The sequence below is a fragment of the Malania oleifera genome, chromosome 7 (assembly GCF_029873635.1).
Source record: "Malania oleifera isolate guangnan ecotype guangnan chromosome 7, ASM2987363v1, whole genome shotgun sequence".
NCBI classification, from domain to species: Eukaryota; Viridiplantae; Streptophyta; class Magnoliopsida; order Santalales; family Ximeniaceae; genus Malania; species Malania oleifera.
In genome coordinates, this window is record NC_080423.1 from 56,814,966 (window position 1) to 56,839,559 (window position 24,594).

At 40.8% G+C, this 24,594-nt stretch overlaps 2 protein-coding genes across 2 annotated transcripts; both read left to right on the top strand.

Annotated features, from left to right (window-relative positions):
• The first annotated feature begins 204 nt into the window (after positions 1 to 204).
• Positions 205 to 1,943, top strand: LOC131160846 (receptor-like protein EIX1). The gene is made up of 2 exons (XM_058116726.1): positions 205 to 1,779; positions 1,860 to 1,943. Exons 1-2 carry the CDS (start codon positions 205 to 207, stop codon positions 1,941 to 1,943), a joined length of 1,659 nt encoding a protein of 552 aa, XP_057972709.1.
• A 40-nt stretch (positions 1,944 to 1,983) lies between these two features.
• LOC131160006 (receptor-like protein EIX2) lies at positions 1,984 to 3,317 on the top strand. The gene is made up of 2 exons (XM_058115288.1): positions 1,984 to 2,740; positions 3,011 to 3,317. The coding sequence occupies exons 1-2, from the start codon at positions 2,005 to 2,007 to the stop codon at positions 3,241 to 3,243; spliced, it is 969 nt and encodes a 322-aa protein (XP_057971271.1). The 5' UTR covers positions 1,984 to 2,004; the 3' UTR covers positions 3,244 to 3,317.
• Positions 3,318 to 24,594: the final 21,277 nt, after the last annotated feature.

Below are 24,594 nucleotides of genomic sequence, written 5' to 3' on the forward strand. Positions count from 1 at the left end.
AACATTTTCCAAACACAGATGCAAGTTGGCAACAAATCAATTTCTTAGTAGCTTCCTCCCCAACAATTAAGGAGCTGATGAAGATTACCACGTACATACGCATGATCTATAAATACAAACGGCTTATCTTCTTCAAATTCAAGTGGAAAAAAAAAATAAAAGCCTTTTTTATTTAGCCTTTGCTATTTGCATGCATCTATAAGAATGGATGTACACCCAACAGCAATTTTGGTGGTTGTTCTGGTGCTGCTTTCTTGGGTTGGGACAGTGAGTTTCTCTTATGGAAATCCAAATGCCATCCATTGTAGGGCAGAGGAAAGAGAAGCCCTTCTCGAGTTTAAAAAAGGTCTCAGGGACCCTTCCAACCGCCTCTCTTCGTGGGTAGGTGACGATTGTTGCAGGTGGAGAGGAGTTCGCTATGACAACACTACCAGTCATGTTCTCCATCTCAACCTCTCCAATCCAATCGACTTTAGTATTAATGATCTTCCTATTTATGATTTTTACGGTTATGGTTCTCATTTGGATGCTTTCATGAGGTCCAGGTTGGGTGGGAACATAAGTGGTTCATTGCTGCAGTTAAAGCATCTCCAGCACTTAGACTTGAGTCGCAATGATTTTGGAGGGCTTAAAATTCCTAATTTCTTTGGTTCCCTCGGCTCTCTCACATATCTTAACTTGTCTTCGGCAGGATTTGTTGGCTCCATTCCACCTCAGATTGGGAATCTTTCAAGTTTGTGTTATCTTGATCTTGGCAGCAATTTTAATGATTTTGTTTTTGGAAATAATAATGATTTGTACGTTACAAATGATGACGTAAGATGGATTTCTCATCTCACTTCAATTGAGTTTCTAGACATGAGTAATGTGGATCTCAGTAAGGCATCCAGTAATTGGCTACAGGTGATGAGCATGCTCCCTTCCTTATCCACTTTACACTTGTCTAATTGTTCGCTCGATAACACTCTTCCACTTTCTCATGCCAATTTTTCTTCTCTTTCTACCCTTGATCTCTCCAATAACCTCTTCGATTCTTCAACATTTGGCTGGTTCTCTGGTCTTCCTTCTCTTCTCTCGCTCCGTCTGAGAAGCAACCATCTTCTAGGGGGTTCAATTCTCGTCTCTCTACAAAACATGACAACTCTTCAAATGCTTGATCTTTCTGATTGTGAGCTCAACTCTACAGTACCAGAATGGTTGTATGGTATGACTACCCTCCGAAACCTAGATCTTTTTGGAAACGGTCTTCAAGGTACAATTTCAGGTGCTATTGACAATCTTACGTCACTCACAGAACTCTGGCTATCTAAAAATGACCATGAAGGAAGAATCCCAAGATCCTTGGGAAATCTTTGCTGTTTAAGAGCTTTAGATTTGTCATGGAACCAACTCAATGGAGATATATCTGAATTTTTGGGTCATAATTCATGCATCCAAGAGACACTGGAGTTTTTGGATTTCAGACGAAATCACCTATCAGGTCAATTGCCCGATCAATTAGCAAAATTTAAAACTTTGTCCAATCTTGATATTTCTGTCAACTCCATTTCTGGTCCAATTCCTGCGTCCATAAGGAAATTGTCATCGCTAAGGGACTTGGATATTTCTTTCAATTTTTTCAATGGGAGCATTCCAGAAAGTCTTGGGAGTTTCTCAAAATTAGAAGGGCTGGACATCGGTACCAATTCCTTCCAGGGCACCATTTCAGAAGTGCACTTGGAAAATCTGACGAGGCTGAAATATTTTTATGCTAATCAGTTAAATCAGCTGGCCTTGCAAGTGAGTCGCAACTGGATTCCATCATTTCAACTTCTTCATTTTTCAATGGGGTCATGCCACGTGGGGCCTCAATTTCCTAGATGGCTGGAAACGCAGAAGAATCTCAGGTTTTTAATACTACGCAACGCATCAATATCAGATGTCATCCCAGCTTGGTTGTCTAGCCTATCTCAGATCTCTTATTTGGATTTATCGCAGAACCAGATCCAAAGCACATTGCCACCCATGTCTTCTATTTTATATTATTTAGATATTTCCAAAAATTTCTTAAATGGATCGGCTACTGCGCACTTTTGTAGAAGGAAAGAGAAGGAAACAAACTTGCAATATGTAGATCTATCAAGAAATCTTTTCTCGGGAGAACTTCCTGATTGCTGGATGAAATTCAAAAAGTTACAGGTCTTGAGATTGGACAACAATAATTTCAAAGGCAATGTGCCAAGCTCCATGAGTTCTCTAACATATCTTGAGTATTTACAGTTGGGCAGAAACAACCTCTCAGGAAAAATACCTGCGGTATTGCGAAATTTTAATAAATTAATAGTTTTGGATCTTGGGGAGAATAAATTTTCTGGAAGCATACCATTGTGGATGGGGAAAAGCTTTCCTGGGCTAAAACTCCTTCGCCTCCGTTCAAATATGTTGAGTGGCAGTATTCCGCCCAAGCTCTGTCTTCTCAAATCTCTTCAAATCCTGGACCTTGCGCATAACAACATCTCAAGAACCATTCCAGAATGTTTTGGTGACTTCAACGCAATGGTCAACAAGCCAAATAATTCATGGTACTTCGCATTTGAAATTTATATTGGTGCTGGGATTGCCTTCGTAGATGACATACGGCTAGTAATGAAAGATCAAGAGTATGAATATAGTAGTTCAATCTTTCGATTGGCGACAAGCATGGACCTCTCATGCAACAATTTATACGGAGAGATCCCTACAGAGTTGACCCGTCTCCAAGGTTTGATTTTCTTAAACTTGTCTATGAATAAATTTCACGGAATGATCCCTACGAAGATTGGTAGCATGACACAATTGGAGTCTTTTGATTTATCGATGAACCAACTTTCAGGTGAAATTCCAAAAGGTATATCAAATTTGACATTCTTGCATATTTTAAACTTGTCATATAACAACTTGTCAGGTAGAATTCCTTTGAGCACCCAAATCCAATCCCTTAGTCCACTCAGTTTCATTGGCAACCATGACCTCTGTGGCCCTCCACTTGCAGATAATTGTACCAAAAATGATGATCATGCGGTTCCAATTATACCAAATGGTGGCATGGAGGAGGAGCATGATATATGGATTGACATGAAGTGGTTTTATATGGGTTTGTCATTTGGATTTGTGGTGGGTTTTTGGGTAGTTTTGGGTCCTTTAGCATTTAGCAAGACTTTCAGATTGGCCTATTTTCAGTACTTGGATGACTTGAAATACAAAGTATTCAGATTTTTCCTTTGAGTCAATGTAATTCGTAAGTCCATATTCCAGTACTTAATAAAACAACACAAGGTCTGATGGGTTGTCTTTATAATTTTGCCAACACTATGTTTTTCTTACAATTTTGCTTACTTCTATTTACAGATTATAAGTCTATGTACAACTAAAAAATTGGCCTTACATGTTGGATTTAAGGCATTGATCTTATTGATCTAGTTTTTACTCCTATGCATATAAAATATATAAAATGTCTTCATAAAATGCACGTGTTATAAATTTGTTTATTTTCTCTACCAAAGATGACAAATAAGTATCTCTAGTCCTCATTTTCTAAAATCACTTTGTTTTTCACCATACCAAGAATTTTTGTTTATTTAACACTGCATTACAATGGGTGTGGCATGCCATATTAAAGAGTGAAAAAAAAAAAATGTCATTGTTGAAAAATTTTGGCACCAAACATTTTCTTATTTTTATATATTGAATACAATGATACAATTTTGCAAGTATTTGTTGAAATAGTATACTTGACTGGAGATGACTGGTAGCCCACTGCTGTTGATTTTTATGGAGTTGATTGGCAACCTACTCCACCTATCAGCCCAACTCCGTTGAAGATTTACTCCCATAATTGTTGATTATTTGATTTACAATTTGCTATAAATAGGTGTGTGCATGTAATGTATTATGTGGCGTGTTGAGAGTGTAAAACCAGTGAGCGAGAGAGAGAGAGAGAGAGAGTTGTTCTTTGAAATTCCTCTGTATTTTTTCAGATTGAAATACATTGTTATTGCGTTTATTCTCACTAAATTTCAGTCACAACCAGTGACTGAGCATTCCTCTCCCCCCATCAGTGGTATCAGAGCATCCAGGTATGCCGGAATCCGCCAAATAGAGGCAAACATGGGAGAAATTTAATTTTCTTCCCAAACTTGAAGTTGCTCAAAATCTAAAATTGAGCCGACCATTGTGAAATTTGAGTCGAGACGATTCCAACGGTGAAAACCATGTCTCAAACAAATTTCGGGAAACGCCGCGCGCGCTTACACATGCATCTGACGGTTTCAGCATTTTTCCCATGCGCCGCACTCACCAACGAATACTCCAGTGCTGGAGACATGCACCCCATGCACCCTGGACATGTCATCCTTGCCCGGTTGTGAGATCCAACCCGGCCAACAACCCGCAAACCATCAACCCATGACCCGACTCAGCAACCAGTGACTCGCAACCCGGATCCGCACTCAATACCCGACCTGCGTCCAGCCGCTGACATGCAGCACGCGTAAGGGCTGCCACGTGGCCTAACAGTAAGTATAACACTGTTAAACGGCCGTTAAGTTAAACCGGCCAGTTTAAAAACCACCTGAAAATTCATGTAGTTAGTTCAGTGATTTTTGGACTGGTTCTTTGCAACCCAAAACCGGTTCCTAAGGTTTTTCAACCTTATGAACATATTGGTGGCATCAAATTTGCAAAAATTAGTCCCCATATGTCTGTTTTTATATATTAAATTCGATGGCTAACGGTTTATTCCAAAATTGACCTAGGAGAATTATGACAACTGGTTTATTCAAATGAGAGCCCTTCTAGGTGCTCAAGATGTCATGGACATCATTGAAGATGGGTACAGAGAAATCCCATCAAAGAAGCCAAAACAACTATGTCGGATGCTCAAAGAATGACCTTGCGAGCCAATCGGAAGAAGGATTGCAAGGCGAAGTCCATAATCTACCAAGGCCTTGATGAGGCCACGTTCGAAATCATCGCCTCCGCCAAGACATCCAAAGAAGTTTGGAACTCTCTCCATCGAACACAGAAAGGTGCAGACAAAGTGAAGGAGATTCGTTTTCAAACATTTCGAGGTGAGTTTGAATTTCTAAAAATTCTCTACTGAATCTATTGCTAACTACTATACACAAGTTATGGTAGTATCAAATCAATTGAGAAGAAATGGATAGGCTCTCAATGACAAAAAAATTTGTGATAAAATTTTGCAATCTCTAGATCCAAAATATGATTATATAGTTGTGACCCTGAAAGAAACAAAAGATTTGGAAACCATATCCATAGAAGAACTTGTGGGCTCACTCCAAGCCCATGAGCAGAAAGTCAACAGAAGAAGTGATGATAAAGCACTAGAGCAAGCCCTCTAAACGAAGTTGTCCCTCACTGCAGATAGATACAACAAAGGAGGTACGTCACAGCAAGGAAGAGAACGAGGCCGAGGATCCCGTGGAAGAAATTATGGAAACTTTGACTCCAGAAGAGGTGGCAAAGGCGGAAGAGGTTCCACTAGAGAAGGACACAATTAACAGAACTATGTTCCACAAGGAAAAGGACAAGGAAGAAAAGGAGGATACAATAACCGCTCGAACATAGACAAAAGAAACATTCAGTGCTACAATTGCCACAAGTACGGACACTACAGCAATGAGTGTTGAGGGCAACAGCAAAAAAACGTTAGCGAGGAGGCTAACATTACCGAAACTGAACACGCAGATGGAGAGTTGTTGATGCTGATGACACAAAATTCAACTCCCCAGGACTAAAGTGTTTGGTACCTTGATTCTGGAGCCAGCAACCATATGACTAGCAGAAAGAACCTATTCTTTGAACTTAATGAGAAAGTTCAAGGGGAGATCTTTTTTGGCGATAATTCTAAAATCCCAGTCTAACGGAGAGGAGATATTTTGTTCAAACATAAGTCTGAAGATCATGCTTACATCTCCAACATCTACTATGTGCCAGCCATGAAGACTAATATACTTAGTCTCGAACTGCTTGTGGAGAGAGGCTACCAAATTAGCCTTAGTGATAAATAGATGGTTGAGGAAAACTTGTTACTTAAGTTCAAATGGCAAAGAATCGAATGTTTCCACTCGCTATCCAACATGATACGCCAAGGTGTTTGAGCGCTATCATCGGAGATAAAGACTGGCTATGACATCTAAGATATGGACATCTAATTTTTGAAAGTTTGAAACAATTGGGAAGCAAAAAGATGGTGAAAGGCTTACCCAATATCCCCAATCCAAATGTAATACGTGAATTAAAGCTGTATTTTGAGCAAGCAACATAGAAACAGCTTTGGAAAACAAGGCAACTGGAGATCTACCATGCCACTCCAGTTAATACATATAGACATGTGTGGCCTACTAAGACCATTTTTAAATGGACAGAATCGATACTTTATCACCTTCATCGATGACTACAACAGGAAGAACTGGGTCTACTTTCTGAAAAGGAAGTCAGAGGTGTTCAACAAGTTCAAAGAGTTCAAAGCTCTTGTGGAGAAACAGAGTGGCTACCGCATCAAGTCACTCCAGTCAGACCAAGGAGGGGAGTACAAAGACGAAACTTTCCTAGAATTCCTTAGGCAACAATGGATTCAAACACAGTTCACACCGACCTACACTCCCCAGTTGAATGGTGTAGCCAAAAGGAAGAACCGCACAATCCTTAACATGGCCAGAAGCATGTTAAAGGATAAGAATATGCCCAAGAGTTTTTGAGCAGAAGTAGTGTCATGTGCAGTCTATCTGCTCAATTGGTGTTGTCGCGACATCCTGGAGCGCATGTGCCCCGGGGTGGCGAAATAAAAATACGTATTAAATTTTCAGGAAAAAACAAGAATATCGGTATCGGAGTCACCACTAACCTTTTAGTGTGATTAGAACACTTAATTACTACCCCGTTAAGGGTAAAATGGATCTACGTTACCAGAGCTGGGATCGGGAGTTCGGTTACACGACGGGAAAGTACGAGCACCCCCTACGCGCCCGTTCTTACGAACGATACCTAATTAATTTGGAATTATCCCTAAGTTAATTTAATAAGTTTTTAAAATTAATCCTCTAGTGAACTTACCAATACACATTGCAAAATGAATAAATAAATAAATAATATAAAAATATACGTAATATATAAATAAATACATATTCCCTCAAAACTAAAGGTACATGAAGTCCGCAGGCTCATACCCTCGCATTAAAATCATAGGGATAAAAATCAAGAAAATATTTAAGAAAGTACACTCCCAAATTTTGAAATTGTATAGAAATTTTTTATAGGAAAATACTAGTATGGGAGGTTTTTGGAATTCAAATGGTGTCAAAAGATGATTTACAAGTCCCAAAATATATATTTTTTTTTTACTTTTTCTCTTTTTCTGATTTTTTAATATTTTTCCATATTTTGCTAGGTTTTGAAATAACAAAAGGCAATTAGTGAAAGTCAAATCAAGAATATTTTTAGAATTTTCTCCTAATTTTTTTATTTTTTATGATTTTCTTTATTTTACCGAAATTTCAAATAGCTAATAAAGAAAATAATACACTACTAATACTATAAATCATAACATGCAGATATTATATATCATAATAGTCAAAATCTCAACAATAAAACCCTAAGTATTAACAATCAAACCAATTTTAATAATACGACCTGGATATGCATATGACAACCGTAAAAACTCAAAGTAATGAATATACACACACAATGGGCACTACAAAAAATAAGGTTATTAATGATAGTTCAAAACCGTCACTAATACTCAAAAAACCGTCAGTAATACTATTAGTAACGGTTTAGTGAGTATTAGTGACGGTTTTGAATTAATCGCTATATCTGCCATTATTAATACTTATTAGTGATGATTTTTTCAAATCGTCACTAATAATAGAGTATTAGTGACGGATTTAAACCATCACTAAAAAATCTAAACCCGTCACTATAAATTTTACACCAATTCAATCAAAAATCGTCACTAAAGCCATAATATTAGTGACGATTTTAAATTCATCACTAATGCTCTATTATTAGTGACAGTTTGAAAATTGTCATTATTATTCACAGGCAACTATTAGTGGCTATTTTCAAACCGTCACTAATACTACAAAACCATCACTAATAATTTTGAATTAATTTTTTTTCAATTATTAATTCTTGTAAAAATCTGAAATTACATTTTCGTATACGTAACATTAAACCATAATTGCTAAAAAATTCATAAATTATTCAAAATTCTAATTCAAATATAAATAAAAATAAAAATATATTATACATATTCAAATTCAAATACAAATATATTATACAAATTCAAATTTAAATACAAATACATTATACAAATTCAAATTCAAATACAGATATTTCATCTATTCAGATAACCAAAAAATTCAAAAGCTGCATCCATAGTGCATGACATCGTGCTGATGTTGTGATGGTTGCAAACCCTACAAATTAAGAAAATAAAAAAAATTAGCATATGCTTTTTGAAAAATTTTGGCAGCATTTCTCTTGTAAATATGACATTTTCCATAAAGATATGTTCCAAGCCTAGGTGTTTACAATAAACAATTCACAATAATCCAACCAGTAATGAATTTTACGAGTGCACAAGAGCTTCATATAATAAGCATTAAATAATGTAACGTGTTCATGCATCTTATAAACAATATATATCAAAATATAGTTCAATGAAAAAATAGAATGTGATGTTTATGGTTTACATGGCTTCCATAGGACTCTAAAACAATTATAATAATCAAATAATGCAAATGAGTCCATGATTGATAGAATTTTCATTTAACATATGCAAAAGTAAATTTAGAGATGAAGTTCAGAGTTCATTTGAAGTTCACTCATTCTTTCAAAAATGCTTTAACATTCAGCACACTATAACTATATGAGCATATGGTATATGGCTATGATTATTTTGGGAAAAAGTCAACAAATTTTTGGAAGCATGCCGTCTATAAATAAAACATTTCCCAAACCTGCAAGTCACAAAAGCATACAATTCACAATATTTTTGCATCATACAGATGTCACGCCCCAAATCTGTAGGTGGGTCCCAAGTGTGAATATAGTAACCTAACATGTCTCTATATCAATTCAAACATACATGATACAACACATTAAGAGGGTCCGACCACGTGGGGTACACGGATGGCCTATACACATACACATACTAATCCATACTCATCAAATATGCAGCGGAAAACGGTCTTTTATATATAACAATATCATACCAGAGTCTATACAAACTAGGATATACATTCCCATAATACAAAACATATCACAGGTGTCTAGAAAAACTATCCTGACAACCTGGATACCAAAACTCATACCTAATAGGTACTAGCAGTAGCTAATGACACCCCTGCTTCCAGACGCTGGGATGCTACTTACGGCTACCTAAAGGACCTAAAAAATATTGTACGTACATTCGAGGTGAGACACCTCTCAGTAAGGAAGAAACAAGTTATATCAGTGTGTGACATACTAGTGTTATTTTACATACTTTATAACACTATAAAATATGATACAGTTTGAAACATTTACATACAGTATCATACAGTTACATACAGTTCCAGTATTTTCAGAAAAACCATTCCAGCATATACAATACCAAAACATACGGTCAGTGTCAACAAACTAGTTTCAACTACACAAGGTCACCTTGTCTCACGGCGATTACATTGCTACATACGCAACTATGCTGCGACGGCCAAGGCCCAATAATGATTACATTGCTCCATACGAAACTACATAAGGTCACCTAGTCTCACAGCGATTACATTGCCACATAAGCAACTACGCTGCGACGACTCAGGCCCATAATGATTACATTGCTACATACGCAACTACACAAGGTCACCTAGTCTCACAACGATTACATTACTACATACGCAACTACGATGCGACGACTCAAGCCCACAGTGATTACATTGCTACATACGGTGTAGAACACACCCTTCGATGACCAACCGAAACATACTGGTGATATTTCACACCCCGGATATAGAGTCGGCCACTCTCGCCCATGGTAGTTAATCGATATATGGCTATTTTTTTTCAAATCCTTGGAATCATTTTGGAACTCACGTTCCTATACATTTCAACGTACGGTAATTAGCCGCCACATAGCTGTTTTACAAATACCTAGAACAAATACATTCATCCATACATACCACACTTATTTGGTTTATGGCCAATCATATCGTTTACAAATTCAAGTATACAATTTATGGAAATATGGCTTACGGTCACCTCAATAATACAGTTTTAGCATAACCAATAGTTTTCCAAACAAAGTAGAGATGATACACGAAATCCCCAATTTTCCTGAAAATTGTAACCTGAAAATTTCACATTTTTACCCGATAGATTTTCGCAAATAAGTAGTCAAATCATACATACGACCATAGCCTACAAGCTTACTGATCCCATTTTCGAAAATAAACTAATATATAAACAGAATCCCCTTACCTTAACCTGAATTCCAACTACAAACTCTACGGTCCCCAAAACTACGAGCAGAGACTCGAAAACCTACAAACCACAGTACAGTACATGCTTACAATCTGTACTACTACACATATATTGAATGAAAATCGAGCCTAACCTCGATTTTAGCCCGAAACCCAAAAATCTCCGAAATGAGATTTCGATCCGCTAGAAACGTAGAGAATCCTTCCACGATCCTCATGGTAACTTTAGATTCCTGATTCCAGCAACGATCGGCAAAGAAATCTAGAGAGAGAGAGAGAGAGCGTAGGGAGAGTTCTAGAGAGAGAGAGAGTGTGTGATATATGAAGTTTCTTAGAGAGGAAGTAAAGGGAATCTCTTTTTATAGGCACTTGACCCGGTCCAACTCGTCGACGAAATGGCATTCTCGTCGGCGAATCTTTCACAGACTTCGTCAATGAATCGGTGGCCTCCTTGATGAATCCTGGTATTCTCGATTTTTGAAACTCCTTGGCTTCTCCTCATCGAAAAGTCTCTGACTTTCGTCGATGAGAAAAGCATGTCCTTCGTTGAGAAAGCCTTGTAAATTTCCAATTTTGCCTCTCTCTTAATATTTAAACCCATTTATCACGGTTCGAGTTCTTACAACCTCCCCACCTTATAAAAATTTCGTCCTCGAAATTTGTACTCGCTCGTATTATGTACAAATTAATACTACTACATACATACATACTCTGAGGTGAAACGGCTGCCATTTATACGCACCCCGATTATGATACATACATACATACTCTAGAGAATACGGCGACCATTTATAGACAGCCCCATCACGATACATACATACATGCTCTAGAGAATACGGTGGCCATTTATATGCAGTCCCGTTACAATACATACATACTCTCCTCACTTATGGTGGAGGAATACCGTGGTTATATACATACATGGCCTCGAGAGTTTACAATACAACAAGATTCTCCTAGAGACTACCCACCAAACACAATACGATAACAGAGGATTACATACATACATACATACTCATACCACCCTGCTATCTAACTACTACTTAGAACAACTACGGATACTTCCGACATATTTCTGCCTCCAATTCCCAAGAAACTTCCTTAACCGCATGATTTCGCCACAATAGCTTTACTAACGGTATTTCCTTGGTACACAATTGCTGAACCTTCCAATCTAGAATTTGAACAGGCATCTCCTCATACACTAATATATCCTCAAGTCCCAAAGACTCATAACTGATAACATGTGACGGATCCGACACGTACCTCCTCAACATGGATACGCGAAATATATCATGGATCCTTGAGAGTGCTGGTGGTAGTGCAACTCTATAGGCTACGGACCCACTCGCTCAATAATCTCGAATGGTCCGATATACCTCAGGCTCAACTTGCCCTTCCTCGCGAATCTCATCACTCCCTTCATCGGAGTGATTCTAAGGAATACCTTACTCCCCACCTCGAATTCCAACTCACGGCAGCGAACGCCCACGTAACTCTTCTACCGACTTTGAGCTGATCTTATCTTTTCCCGGATCAAACCTATCTTCTCAGACGCCTACTGTACCAACCTAACGTTCATTGACTTCATCCCAATACAAAGGAGATCGACACCTCCGACCATACAAAGCCTCAAACAGTACCATCCAAATACTCGCCTGGAAGCTATTGTAATAGGCAAACTCCACTAGTGGAAGAAACTGAATCCAACTACCACCGCAATCCAATACACAAGCCCGTAATCCTCCAAGATTTGTATTTTCCTCTCCGACTGCCCATCAGTCTGGGGGTGGAACGTTGTACTAAAAGTAAGCTTCGTCCCTAGTGCTTCTTGCAAGCTCTTCAAAAATCGAGAAGTAAACCTCGGTTCTCAATCTAAAACAATGGACACCGGAACTCCGTACATTCTCACTATCTCATGCATATACAGGTCCATTAGTCTACTCAAAGGGTAGCTGACCTTCATTGGTACAAAGTGAGCAAATTTCATCAACCTGTCCACAATTACCCGAATAGCAATCTTCCCGTGAAGCGCTGGTGACAAACCGGTCACAAAATCCATGAAGATATGCTCCTATTTCCACACCGAAATAGGCAAAGGCTGCAACGGCCCTGCTAGCCTCTAATGTTTAGCTTTCACCTTCTGACACGTCAGACACTGCTCGACAAACCGGACAATATCCCTCTTTATACCACTCCACCAGAAGGACTCGCGCAAATCCCTATACATCTTCGTACTACCCGGATGTACCGTATACAGAGAACGATGTGCTTCCTCCAAAATCGTCTTTATAATCCCATTATTGCTGGGAACATATAGCCTGGTCCCAAATCTCAACACACCTCTGTCAAAGATGTTAAAATTCGCAGACAAACCCTGCTGCACTTTCTCCACAATCTCAGCTAAATCCGCTTCACTAGCTTGTGTGGCTTTAATACGCTCAAACAAGGTCGGTTGGATCACCAAGCTAGCAATGAAAGCCTGATGATAAACGGACACCAACTCTACGCCAAGGCTTTCCAAATCTCGTCTGACATGATGCTGAGCTACAACTGCACTTACTGCTGCATGCTCTAACTTTCGACTCATTGCATCTGCTACCACATTAGCCTTTCCTGGGTGATAACTGATCGTGCAATCGTAGTCCTTAATCAACTCTAGCCACTGCCTTTGCCTCATATTCAGCTCCTTCTACGTGAAAAAGTACCTAAGGCTTTTGTGGTCAATGAAAATCTCACACTCAACACCATACAGGTAGTGTCGCCAGATCTTCAAGGCATAAACAACAGCAGCTAACTCAAGGTCAAGCGTAGGGCAATTCTTCTCATACTCCTTAAGTTGCCGAGAAGCATAAGCTACTACCTTACCCTATTGTATAAGCACACATCCCAAACCCTTAAGGGACGTGTCACTATAGATCACTAAACTCCCATTCCCCGAAGGAATGATCAATACTGGTACAGCAACCAGCCGGTGCTTCAACTCAAGAAAGCATTGCTCGCAATCAGTAGTCTAGTCAAACTTCACCCCCTTCCTAGTCAATCATGTCAGAGGTCCAGAAAATTTAGAAAAACCCTCCACGAACCGACGATAGTAACCCGCCAGTCCCAAAAAACTCCGAACCTCCTACACACTTTTCGGTCTAGCCCAGTCGACCACAACTTCAATCTTGCTAGGTTCAACTGAGATACCACCCCTGGACACCACATGACCTAAGAACACAACCTAATTTAACCAAAACTCAAACTTTTTTAGCGTAGCATACAACTTCTTCTCCTGTAGAATTTGTAGTACTAACCTCAAATAGTACTTATGCTTTTCCGAACTCTTCGAATATACCAGAATATCGTCGATGAACACCACTACGAACTGATCTAGGTACTCATGAAATACCCTGTTCATCAGATCCATGAACACTCCCGGCGCATTGGTTAACTCAAATGGCATAACCAAGAATTCATAGTGGTCGTAACTAGTTCAGAAAGTAGTCTTTGCTACATCCTCAGACCTAACCCTCACCTGATGATACCCTGACTGTAGGTCAATCTTCGAAAAGACATGTGCTCCCTTTAATTGGTCAAAGAGATCTATATGAGGCAAAGGGTAACGGTTCTTCACCGTCACCTTGTTGATCTCACGGTAATCAATGCACATACGCATCGACCCGTCCGTCTTCTTCACAAATAATACTAGAGCTCCCCAGGGCGAAACACTCGGTCAAATAAAACCCTGATCCAATAGTTCTTGCAACTGCTCCTTCAACTCTCGAAGTTCTGCTGGAGCCATCCAGTACGGAGCTTTAGAGATCGGTGCCTTGCCAGGCAGCAACTCTATCGCAAACTCCACCTCACGATCCGGAGGTAAACCAGGTAATTCTTTAGGAAACACATCCGGGAACTCATTAACCACCTGAATATCGTCGAGTCTCAACTTATCCCGCGGCGATTCTTTCACACAAGCTAGGTACCCCTGACAACCATCTAAAAGTAACCTCCTTGCCCGTAATGCCGATAGAACCTGTGGCGTCAATTGCACACACGATCCTACGAACTTCTACTCCTACTTCCTAGGAGGTCTGAACACTACTACCTTCTTCCAACAATTAATAACCGCATAACTGGAGAAAAACCAATCCATTCCCAGTATGACGTCGAAACTCGACATGTCGTATACTACAAGATTCGCCAGTAACAGTCTCTCCTGAATCACAACTGAACAGTTTCCTAACATCTTACTACAAATTGTTACACTCCCAGTTGGCGTAGTTACAGACAGTATTTCATTCATTACACCGGTTTCAACCCCACACAATTTCACAAAACTAGCAGATATGAACAAATGGGTGGCCACCGAATCAAATAACACAGTAGCTCTATTCGAAAGCAGTAACATAGTACCTATCACTAAGTTCCCAGCGTGTTTTGCATCCGCTGGAGTAAGTAAATATACTCTTGCCGGAGCCGTGGTTGCCTGGTAATTCCCTCAAGGCATCGGATTACTCCCACAGTTCTGGCTTTATGCAGGCATAACCTTCCTCTATTCCTGATAGCCCTTTGCCATGAGCCCCAGCTTGCTACAGTTGTAGTAGGCACCCCAGAATGGTTGACACTCGCCATTGTGCCATTTATGGCACTTGGTGCACGGTGTAGAGGATGGATCCTCCTGAGAACTCGGCTGCTCGGTGTTCTGCCGATAACCAGAACTGTAGCTTTTCTTCTTCTTCCTTTGTCCCTGCCAAGGACCACTCTGAGGACTAGAACATACTAGCCTCTTCCCATGATCCTGTACTACCTCATCTCCCTGAAGGTCAGTCTCAACTACGGTGGCTTTCTCCATAAGGACAGAGAACTCACGGATCTATAGCATCCCCATAAGAGGGCGGATTTCTTTCCTCAAACCCCTCTCGAACCTCCGAGACTTCTCGTGCTCATTCAGAATCAAGTACGGTGCGAATCGAGACAACTCAATAAATCTGGCAACATACTTCTGCACCATCAAAGTTTCCTGTATTAGGCTTGAAAACTCATCAGCCTTCGCATCCCGAGTGGAGACCAGAAAGTATCTCTGGAAAAAAATCTCCTTGAAGCGGCCTTACGTCATTCTAGAAAAACCAGCTCTCTGCCTCTCCAGCAGGCTCACTATTGTCCACCATCACCCTGCCTCTCCAGTCAGTTGGAAGGTAGCATACAAGACCTTCTGCTTCTCAATGCAGTGAAGGACTTCCAAAATCCTCTCGGTCTTCTCGACCTAGTCCTATGCCACTATCGGCTTAGGTCCTTTTATAAATGTCGGAAGGTGCATGCGTGTGAACCTCTCGATGGTACACCCCGCATCAGTAGGAGAGCTCTTGCATCTCCTAACACTCCGCCCAATCTCTCGGATCACCTGTCTCTCTAAACCTCGGAGCCACTTTCTAAGTTATTATCCTTGGGCTCCATTCTGAAAACAGAATACAAATCGGTTAGAATTCCTCTATCGTACACAGTTAACACAATCTTATACCTAATCATGTCAACTATTACTCTCACAGGTCTAAGCCTGTCCCGTTACACTGACATGAATCCATCAATGGTTTGACCTGCCTTTACTGGAATCATCATCCCAGGAAAAACAAGGAATACCACCAACAAATCTCGGTCTAGAAAAAGCACAACCCTCAACCAACACTACCCATCTCCTACATCCTATACTCTAGTATGTACACATCAATACTCCTAACCAAGTCTACAAGACCTAACAACCTGGTTAGCTCTGATACCAAGCTGTCATGCCTCGAACCCACTAGTGGGTCCCATGTGTGAATATAGTAACCTAACCAGTCTCTGTATCAATTCAAACATACATGATACAACACATTAAGAGGATCCGACCCTGTGGGGTACACGGATGGCTTATACACAAACACATACCAATCCATACTCATCAGATAGGTAGCAGAATACGGTCTTTTATACATAACAATATCATACTAGATTCTATACAAACTAGGATATACATTCCCATAATACAAAACATATCCCAAGGGTCTACAAAAGGTATCCTGACAACCTGGATACCAAAACTCGTACCTAATAGGTACTTGCAGTAGCTAACGTCACCCCTGCTTCCAGATGCTAAGATGCTACTTATAGTTACCTGAAGGACCTAAAAAAAAATTGTACTTACATTCGGGGTGAGACACCTCTCAGTAAGGAAGAAAACAGGTTATATCAGTGTGTGGCATAATTGTGTTATTTTACATACTTCATAACACTATAAAATATGATACATTTCGAAACATTTACATACAGTTTCATATAGTTACATGCAGTTCCATACAGTTCCAGTATTTTCAGAAAAACCATTCCAGCACATACAATACCCAAAACATACGGTCAGTGCTGTCACGCTAGTTTGCAACTACACAAGGTCACCTCGTCTCACAGCGATTACATTGCTACATACATAACTACGCTGCGACGGCCGAGGCCTAATAGTAATTACATTGCTCCATACACAACTACAAAGGGTCACCTAGTCTCACATCGATTACATTGCTACACACGCAACTATGCTACGACAACTCAGGCCCACAGTGATTACATTGCTACATACACAACTACACAAGGTCACCTAGTCTCACAACGATTACACTACTACATACGCAACTACGATGCGACGACTCTAGCCCACAGTGATTACATTGCTACATACGATGTAGAACACACCCTTCGGTGACCAGCCGGAACATACTAGTGATATTTCACACCCCGGATATAGAGATAGCCACTCTCGCCCACGGTAAATAACTAATACATGGCTGTTTTTTTCAAATCCCTGGAATCATTTTGGAACTCACGTTCCTATACATTTCAGCGTACGTCAATTAGCCGCCACGCAGCTGTTTTATAAATACCTGGAACAAATACATACATCCATACATACCACACTTATTTGGTCTACGGCCAATCATATCGTTTACAAATTCAAGTATACAGTTTATACAAATATGGATTATGTTCACCTCAATAATACAGTTTTAGCATAACCAACAGTTTTCCAAACAAAGTAGAGATGATATCCGAAATCCACAATTTTTCCAAAAAACTGTAACCTGAAAATCCCGCATTTTTACCCGATAGATTTTCCCAAATAAGTAATCAAATCATACATACAATTGTAGCCTACAAGCTTATCGATCCTGATTTCGAAAATAAACTGATATAAACAAAATCCGCTTACCTTAACCCGAATTCCAACTACAAACTCTATGGTCCCCAAAACTACAAACAGAGACTACAAAACCTACAAACCACAGTACAGTACATGCTTACAATCCGTATTATTACACATATATTGAATCAGAAATGAAAACCGAGCCTTGCCTTGATTTTAGCCCAAAACCCAAAATCTCCGAAATGAGATTCCGATCCACTAGAAACATAGAGAATTCTTCCATAATCCTAGTGGTAACTTCAGATTCCTGATTCCAGCAACGATTGGTGAAGAAATCTAGAGAGAGAGAGAGCGTAGGGAGAGTTCTAGAGAGAGAGAGAGTGTGTGTGATATTTGAAGTTTCTTAGTGAGGAAGTAAACGGAATCTCTATTTATAGGCACTTGACTAGGTCCAACTCATCGACGAAATGTCGTTCTCGTCGATGAATCTTTCACAAACTTCGTCGACGAATTGGTTCCCTCGTCAACGAATCCTGATATTCCTGATTTTCGAAACTCCTTGGCTTCTCCTCGTCGACGAGTCTCTGAATTTTGTCGACGAGAAAAGCATGTCCTTCGTCGACGAAGCCTAGTAAATTTCCAATTTTGCCCCTCTCTTAATATTTAAACCCATTTATCACGGTTCAAATTCTTATAATCTCCCCTCCTTATAAAAATTTTGTCCTCGAAATTTGTACTCTCTCTTATTATGGACAAATTCATACTACTACATACATACATACTCTGAGGTGAAAAAATGGCCATTTATATGCAGCCCCATTATGATACATACATACATACACTAGAGAATACGACGACCATTTATATGCAGCACCGTCACGATACATACATACATGCTTTAGAGAATACGGCGGCCATTTATACGCAGCCCCGTTACAATACATACATACTCTCCTCACTTATGGTGGAGGAATACCGTGGTTACATACATACATGGCCTCGAGAGTTTACAATACAACAGGATTCTCCTAGAGACTAACCACCAAATACAATACGATAACAGAGGATTACATACATACATACATACATACTCATACCACCTTGCTATCTAACTACTACTCAGAACAACTGCGGATACTTTCGATGTATTTCTGCCTTCAATTCCCAAGAAGCTTCCTCAACCGTATGATTCCGCCACAATACCTTTACTAACGGTATTTCCTTGGCATGCAACTGCTGAACCTTCCAGTCCAGAATCTGAATAGGCATCTCCTCATACGCTAAAGTATCCTCAAGTCCTAAAGACTCATAACTGATAACATGCAACGGATCTGACATGTACCTCCTCAACACAGATACGCGAAATACATCATGGATCCTTGAGAGTGCTAGGGATAGTGCAACTCTGTAGGCTACCGGACCCACTCACTCAATAACCTCGAATGGTCCGATATACCTCAAGCTCAACTTGCCCTTCCTTCCAATCTCATCACTCCCTTCATCGGAGCGATTCTAAGGAATACCTTACCCCCACCTTGAATTCCAACTCACGGTGGCGAACGCCCACGCAACTCTTCTACCGACTCTGAGCCGATCTAATATTTTCCTAGATCAAACCTACCTTCTCAGACATCTACTCTACCAGTTTAGGTCCTAAAACCTGACGTTCACCGACTTCATCCCAATACAAAGGAGATCGATACCTCCAACCATACAAAGCCTCGAATGGTGTCATCCCAATACTCGCCTAGAAGCTATTGTTATAGGCAAACTCCACTAGTGGCAGAAACTGGATCCAACTACCACTGAAGTCCAATACACAAGCCTATAACATATCCTTCAAGATTTGTATCGTCCTCTCCGACTGTCCATCATTCTGGGGGTGGAACACTGTACTGAAAGTAAGCTTTGTCCCCAGTGCTTCCTGCAAGCTCTTCAAAAAATCAAGAAGTAAACCTCAGATCTCGATCTGAAACAATGGACACTGGAACTCCGTGCATTCTCACTATCTTATGCACATATAGGTCCGCTAGTCTACTCAAAGGGTAGCCGACCTTTGTTGGTACAAAGTGAGCAGATTTCATCAACCTATCCACGATTACCCAAATAGCATCTTCCCGTGATGCGCTGGTGGCAAACTGGTCACAAAATCCATGAAGATATGCTCCTATTTCCACACCGAAATAGGCAAAGGCTGCAATAGCCCTGCTGGCCTCTGATGTTCAGCTTTCACCTGCTGACATGTTAGACACTGCTCCACAAACCGGGCAGTATCCCTTTTCATACCACTCCACTAGAAGGAATCGCGCAAATCCCGATACATCTTCGTACTTCCCGGATGTACCGTATACATAGAACGATGCGCTTCCTCCAGAATTGTCTTTCTGATTCCATTGTTGCTTGGAACACACAGTCTAGTCCCAAATCTCAACATACCTCTATCAGAGATTTTAAAATTCGCAGCCAAACCCTGCTGCATTTTCTCCATAATCTCAGCTAACTCCGCATCACTAGCCTGCGCGGCTTTAATACGCTTAAGCAAGGTCGATTGGATCACCAAGCTAGAAATGAAAGCCTCATGATCACCGGACACCAACTCTACGCCAAGGCTTTCCAAATCTCGTCTGACATGATGCTGAGCTACCACTGCAGTTACTTCTGCATGCTCTAACTTCCGACTCAAAGCGTCTGCGACCACATTAGCTTTTCTCGGGTGATAACTGATTGTGCAATCATAGTCTTTAATCAACTCTAGCCACCACTTTGCCTCATATTCAGCTCCTTCTACGTGAAAAAGTACTTGAGGCTTTTGTGGTCAGTGAAAATCTCACACTGAACACCGTACAGGTAGTATCGCCAGATCTTCAAAGCATAAACAACAGCAGCTAACTCTAGATCATGCGTAGGGTAATTCTTCTCATACTCCTTAAGTTGCCGAGAAGCATAAGCTACTACCTTACCCTGTTGTATAAGCACGCATCCCAAACCCTTTAGGGATGCGTCGCTATAGATCACAAAACTCCCATTCCCCGAAGGAATGGTCAATACTGGTGTAGTAACTAGCCGGTGCTTCAACTCAAGAAAGCACTGCTCGCAATCACTAGTCCAGTCAAACTTCACCCCCTTCCTAGTCAATCGTGTCAGAGGTCTAGAAAATTTTGAAAAACCTTCCACGAACCGACGATAGTAACCCGCCAATCCCAGAAAATTTTGAACCTCCTGCATACTCTTCGGTCTAGCCTAGTCGACCACAGCTTCAATCTTGCTAGGATCAATTGAGATACCGTCCCTAGACACCATATAGCCTAAGAATGTGACCTGATTCAACCTGAACTCACACTTTTTCAGCTTAGCATACAACTTCTTCTCCCACAGAATCTGTAGTACTAACCTCAAATGGTACTCATGCACTTTCGAACTCTTCGAATATACCAAAATATCATTGATGAACACCACTACGAACTGATCTAGGTACTTATGAAATACCCTGTTCATCAGATCCATGAACACTATGGGCACATTGGTTAACCCAAATGGCATAACCAAGAATTCATAATGGTCGTATCTAGTTCAAAAAGCAGTCTTTGCTACATCCTCAGACCTAATCCTCACCTGATGATACCCTGACCATAGGTCGATCTTCGAAAAGACATGTGTTCCCTCTAACTGGTCAAAGAGATCTATATGAGGCAAAGGGTAACGGTTCTTCACTATCACTTTGTTGATCTCACGGTTGTCAATGCACATACGCATCGACCCGTCCTTCTTCTTCACAAATAATACTAGAGCTTGCCAGGGTTAAACACTCGGTCGAATAAAACCCTGATCTAGTAGTTCTTGCAACTGCTCCTTCAACTCTCAAAGTTCTGCTGGAGCCATCAGGTATGGAGCTTTAGAGATCGGTGCCTTGCCAGGCAGCAACTCTATCATAAACTCCACCTCACGATCCAGAGGTAAACTAGGTAATTCTTCAAGAAACACATCCAGGAACTCGTTAACCACTCGAACATCCTCAAGTCTCAACCCATCCCGCGGCAATTCCTTTACGCAAGTTAGGTACCCCTAATAACCATCTGTGAGTAACCTCCTTGCCCGTAATGCCGATAAAACCTGTGGTGTCAATTGCACACACAATCCTATGAACTCATACTCGTCCTTCCAGGAGGTCTGAACACTACTACCTTCTTCCGACAATCAATCACCACATAACTGGATAACAACCAATCCATTCCCAGTATGATGTTGAAACCCGACATGACGTATACTACAAGATTCATCGGTAACAGTCTCTCTTGAATCATAACTGGACAGTTTCCTAACATCTTACTACAAATCGTTACACTCCCTATTGGTGTAGTTACAAACAACATCTCATTCATCACACCGGTTTCAACCCCACACAATTTCACAAAACTAGCAGATATAAACAAATGGGTGGCCCCCGAATCAAATAACACAGTAGCTCTATTCAAAAGCAGTAACATAGTACCTGTCACCACTTTCCTAGCGTGTTCTGCATCCGCTGGAGTAAGTCCCTTGAGGCATCTGATTACTCCCATGGTTCTGGTTTTGTGCAGGCATAACCTTCCTCTATTCCTGATAGCTCTTTGCCATGTGGCCTGACTTGCCACAATTGTAGTAGACACCCCAGAATGGCTTACACTCACCATTGTGCCATTTATGGCACTTGGCACACAGTGCGGAGGATGGATCCCCCCTGAGAACTTGGCCGCTCAAGGTTCTGCGGATAACCAGAACTGTAGCTCTTCTTCTTCTTCCACTGTCCCTGTCGAGGACCACTCTGAGGACCAGAAGATACTGGCCTCTTCCCTTGATCCTGTACTAACTCATCTCCCCGAAGGTCAGTCTCAACTATGGTGGCTTTATCCACCAGGACCGAGAACTCACGGATTTGCAGCATCCCCACAAGAGGGCGGATGTCTTTCCTTAGACCCCTCTCGAACCTCAAAGACTTCTCGTGCTTATTCAAAACCAAGTATGGCGCGAATCGAGACAACTCGATAAATCTGGCAGCATACTTCTGCACCGTCAAAGTTTCCTGTATTAGGTCCAAAAACTTATCGGCCTTCGCATTCCGACTGGAGACCAGAAAGTATCTCTCAAAAAATACCTCCTTGAAGCTGCCCCATATCATTCCAGACAAACCAGCTCTCTGACTTTCCAGCAGGCTCGCTATTGTCCACCATCGCCCTGCCTCTCCAGTTAGTTGGAAGGTAGCGTACAAGACCTTATGCTTCTCAGTACAGTGGAGGACTTCCAAAATCCTCTCGGTCTTCTCGACCTAGTCCTATGCCACTATCGGCTCAGGTCCTCTTATAAATGTCGGAGTGTGCATGCGTGTGAACCTCTCGATGGTACACCCCACATCAGTAGGAGAGCTCTCGCATCTCCTAACACTTCGGCCAATCTCTCGGATCACCTGTCTCGCTAAAACACGAGACACAGAAGGAGACTCATCGCTTGCCTTCTCCTCGGAGCCACTCTCCAAGTTATTATCCTTGGGCTCCATTCTTAAAACAGAATACGAATCAATTAGAATTCCTCAATCGTACACAGTTGACACAATCTTATACCTAATCATGTCAACTATTACTCTCACAGGTCTAAGGCTGTCCCGTCACACTGACACGAATCCATCAATGGTCTGACCTGCCTTTACTGGAATTGTCATCCTAGGAAAAATACAGAATACCACCGACAAATCCTAATCTAGCAACAGCACAACCCTCAACCAACACTACCCATCTCCTACATCCTATACTCTGGTACGTACACATCAATACTCCTAACCAAGTCCACAAGACCTAACAACCTGGTTAGCTCTGATACCAAGCTATCACGCCTCAAACCTGCAGGTGGGTCCCTGGTGTGAATATAGTAACCGAACCTGTCACTGTATTAATTCAAACATACATGATACAACACATTAAAAGGGTCCGACCCCATGGGGTACACGGATGGCCTATACACAAACACATACCAATCCATACTAATCAAATACGCAACGAAATACGGTCTTTAATACATAACAATATCATACCAGAGTCTATACAAATTAGGATATACATTCCCATAATACAAAACATATCCCAGGTGTCTACAAAAACTATCCCGACAACCTGGATACCAAAACTCGTACCTAATAGGTACTAGCAGTAGCTAACGACACCCCTACTTCTAGATGCTAAGATGCTACTTATGGCTATGTGAAGGACTTAAAACAAATTGTACGTACATTTAGGGTGAGACACCTCTCAGTAAGGAAGAAAACAGGTTATATCAGTGTGTGGCATAACAGTGTTATTTTACATATTTCATAACACTATAAAATATGATACAGTTCAAAACATTTACATACAGTTTCATATATTTACATACAGTTCCATACAGTTCCCATATTTTCATAAAAACCATTCCAGCACATACGATACCCAAAATATACGATCAGTGTTGTCACACTAGTTTGCAACTACACAAGGTCACCTAGTCTCACAGCGATTACATTACTACATACGCAACTACACTGCGACGGCCGAGGCCCAATAGTGATCACATTGCTCCATATGCAACTACACAAGGTCACCTAGTCTCACAGCGATTACATTGGTATACACGCAACTATGCTACGACGACTCAGGCCCACAGTGATTACATTGCTACATACACAACTACACAAGGTTACCTAGTCTCACAACGATTACATTGCTATATACACAACTACGATTCGACGACTCAGGCCCATAGTGATTACATTGCTACATACGGTGTAGAACACACCCTTCGGTGACCAGCCGTAACATATGGGTGATATTTCACACCCCGGATATAGAGCTGAGCACTCTCACCCACGGTAGTTAACCGATACATGGCTATTTTTTTCAAATCCCTAGAATCATTTTGGAACTCACCTTCCTATATATT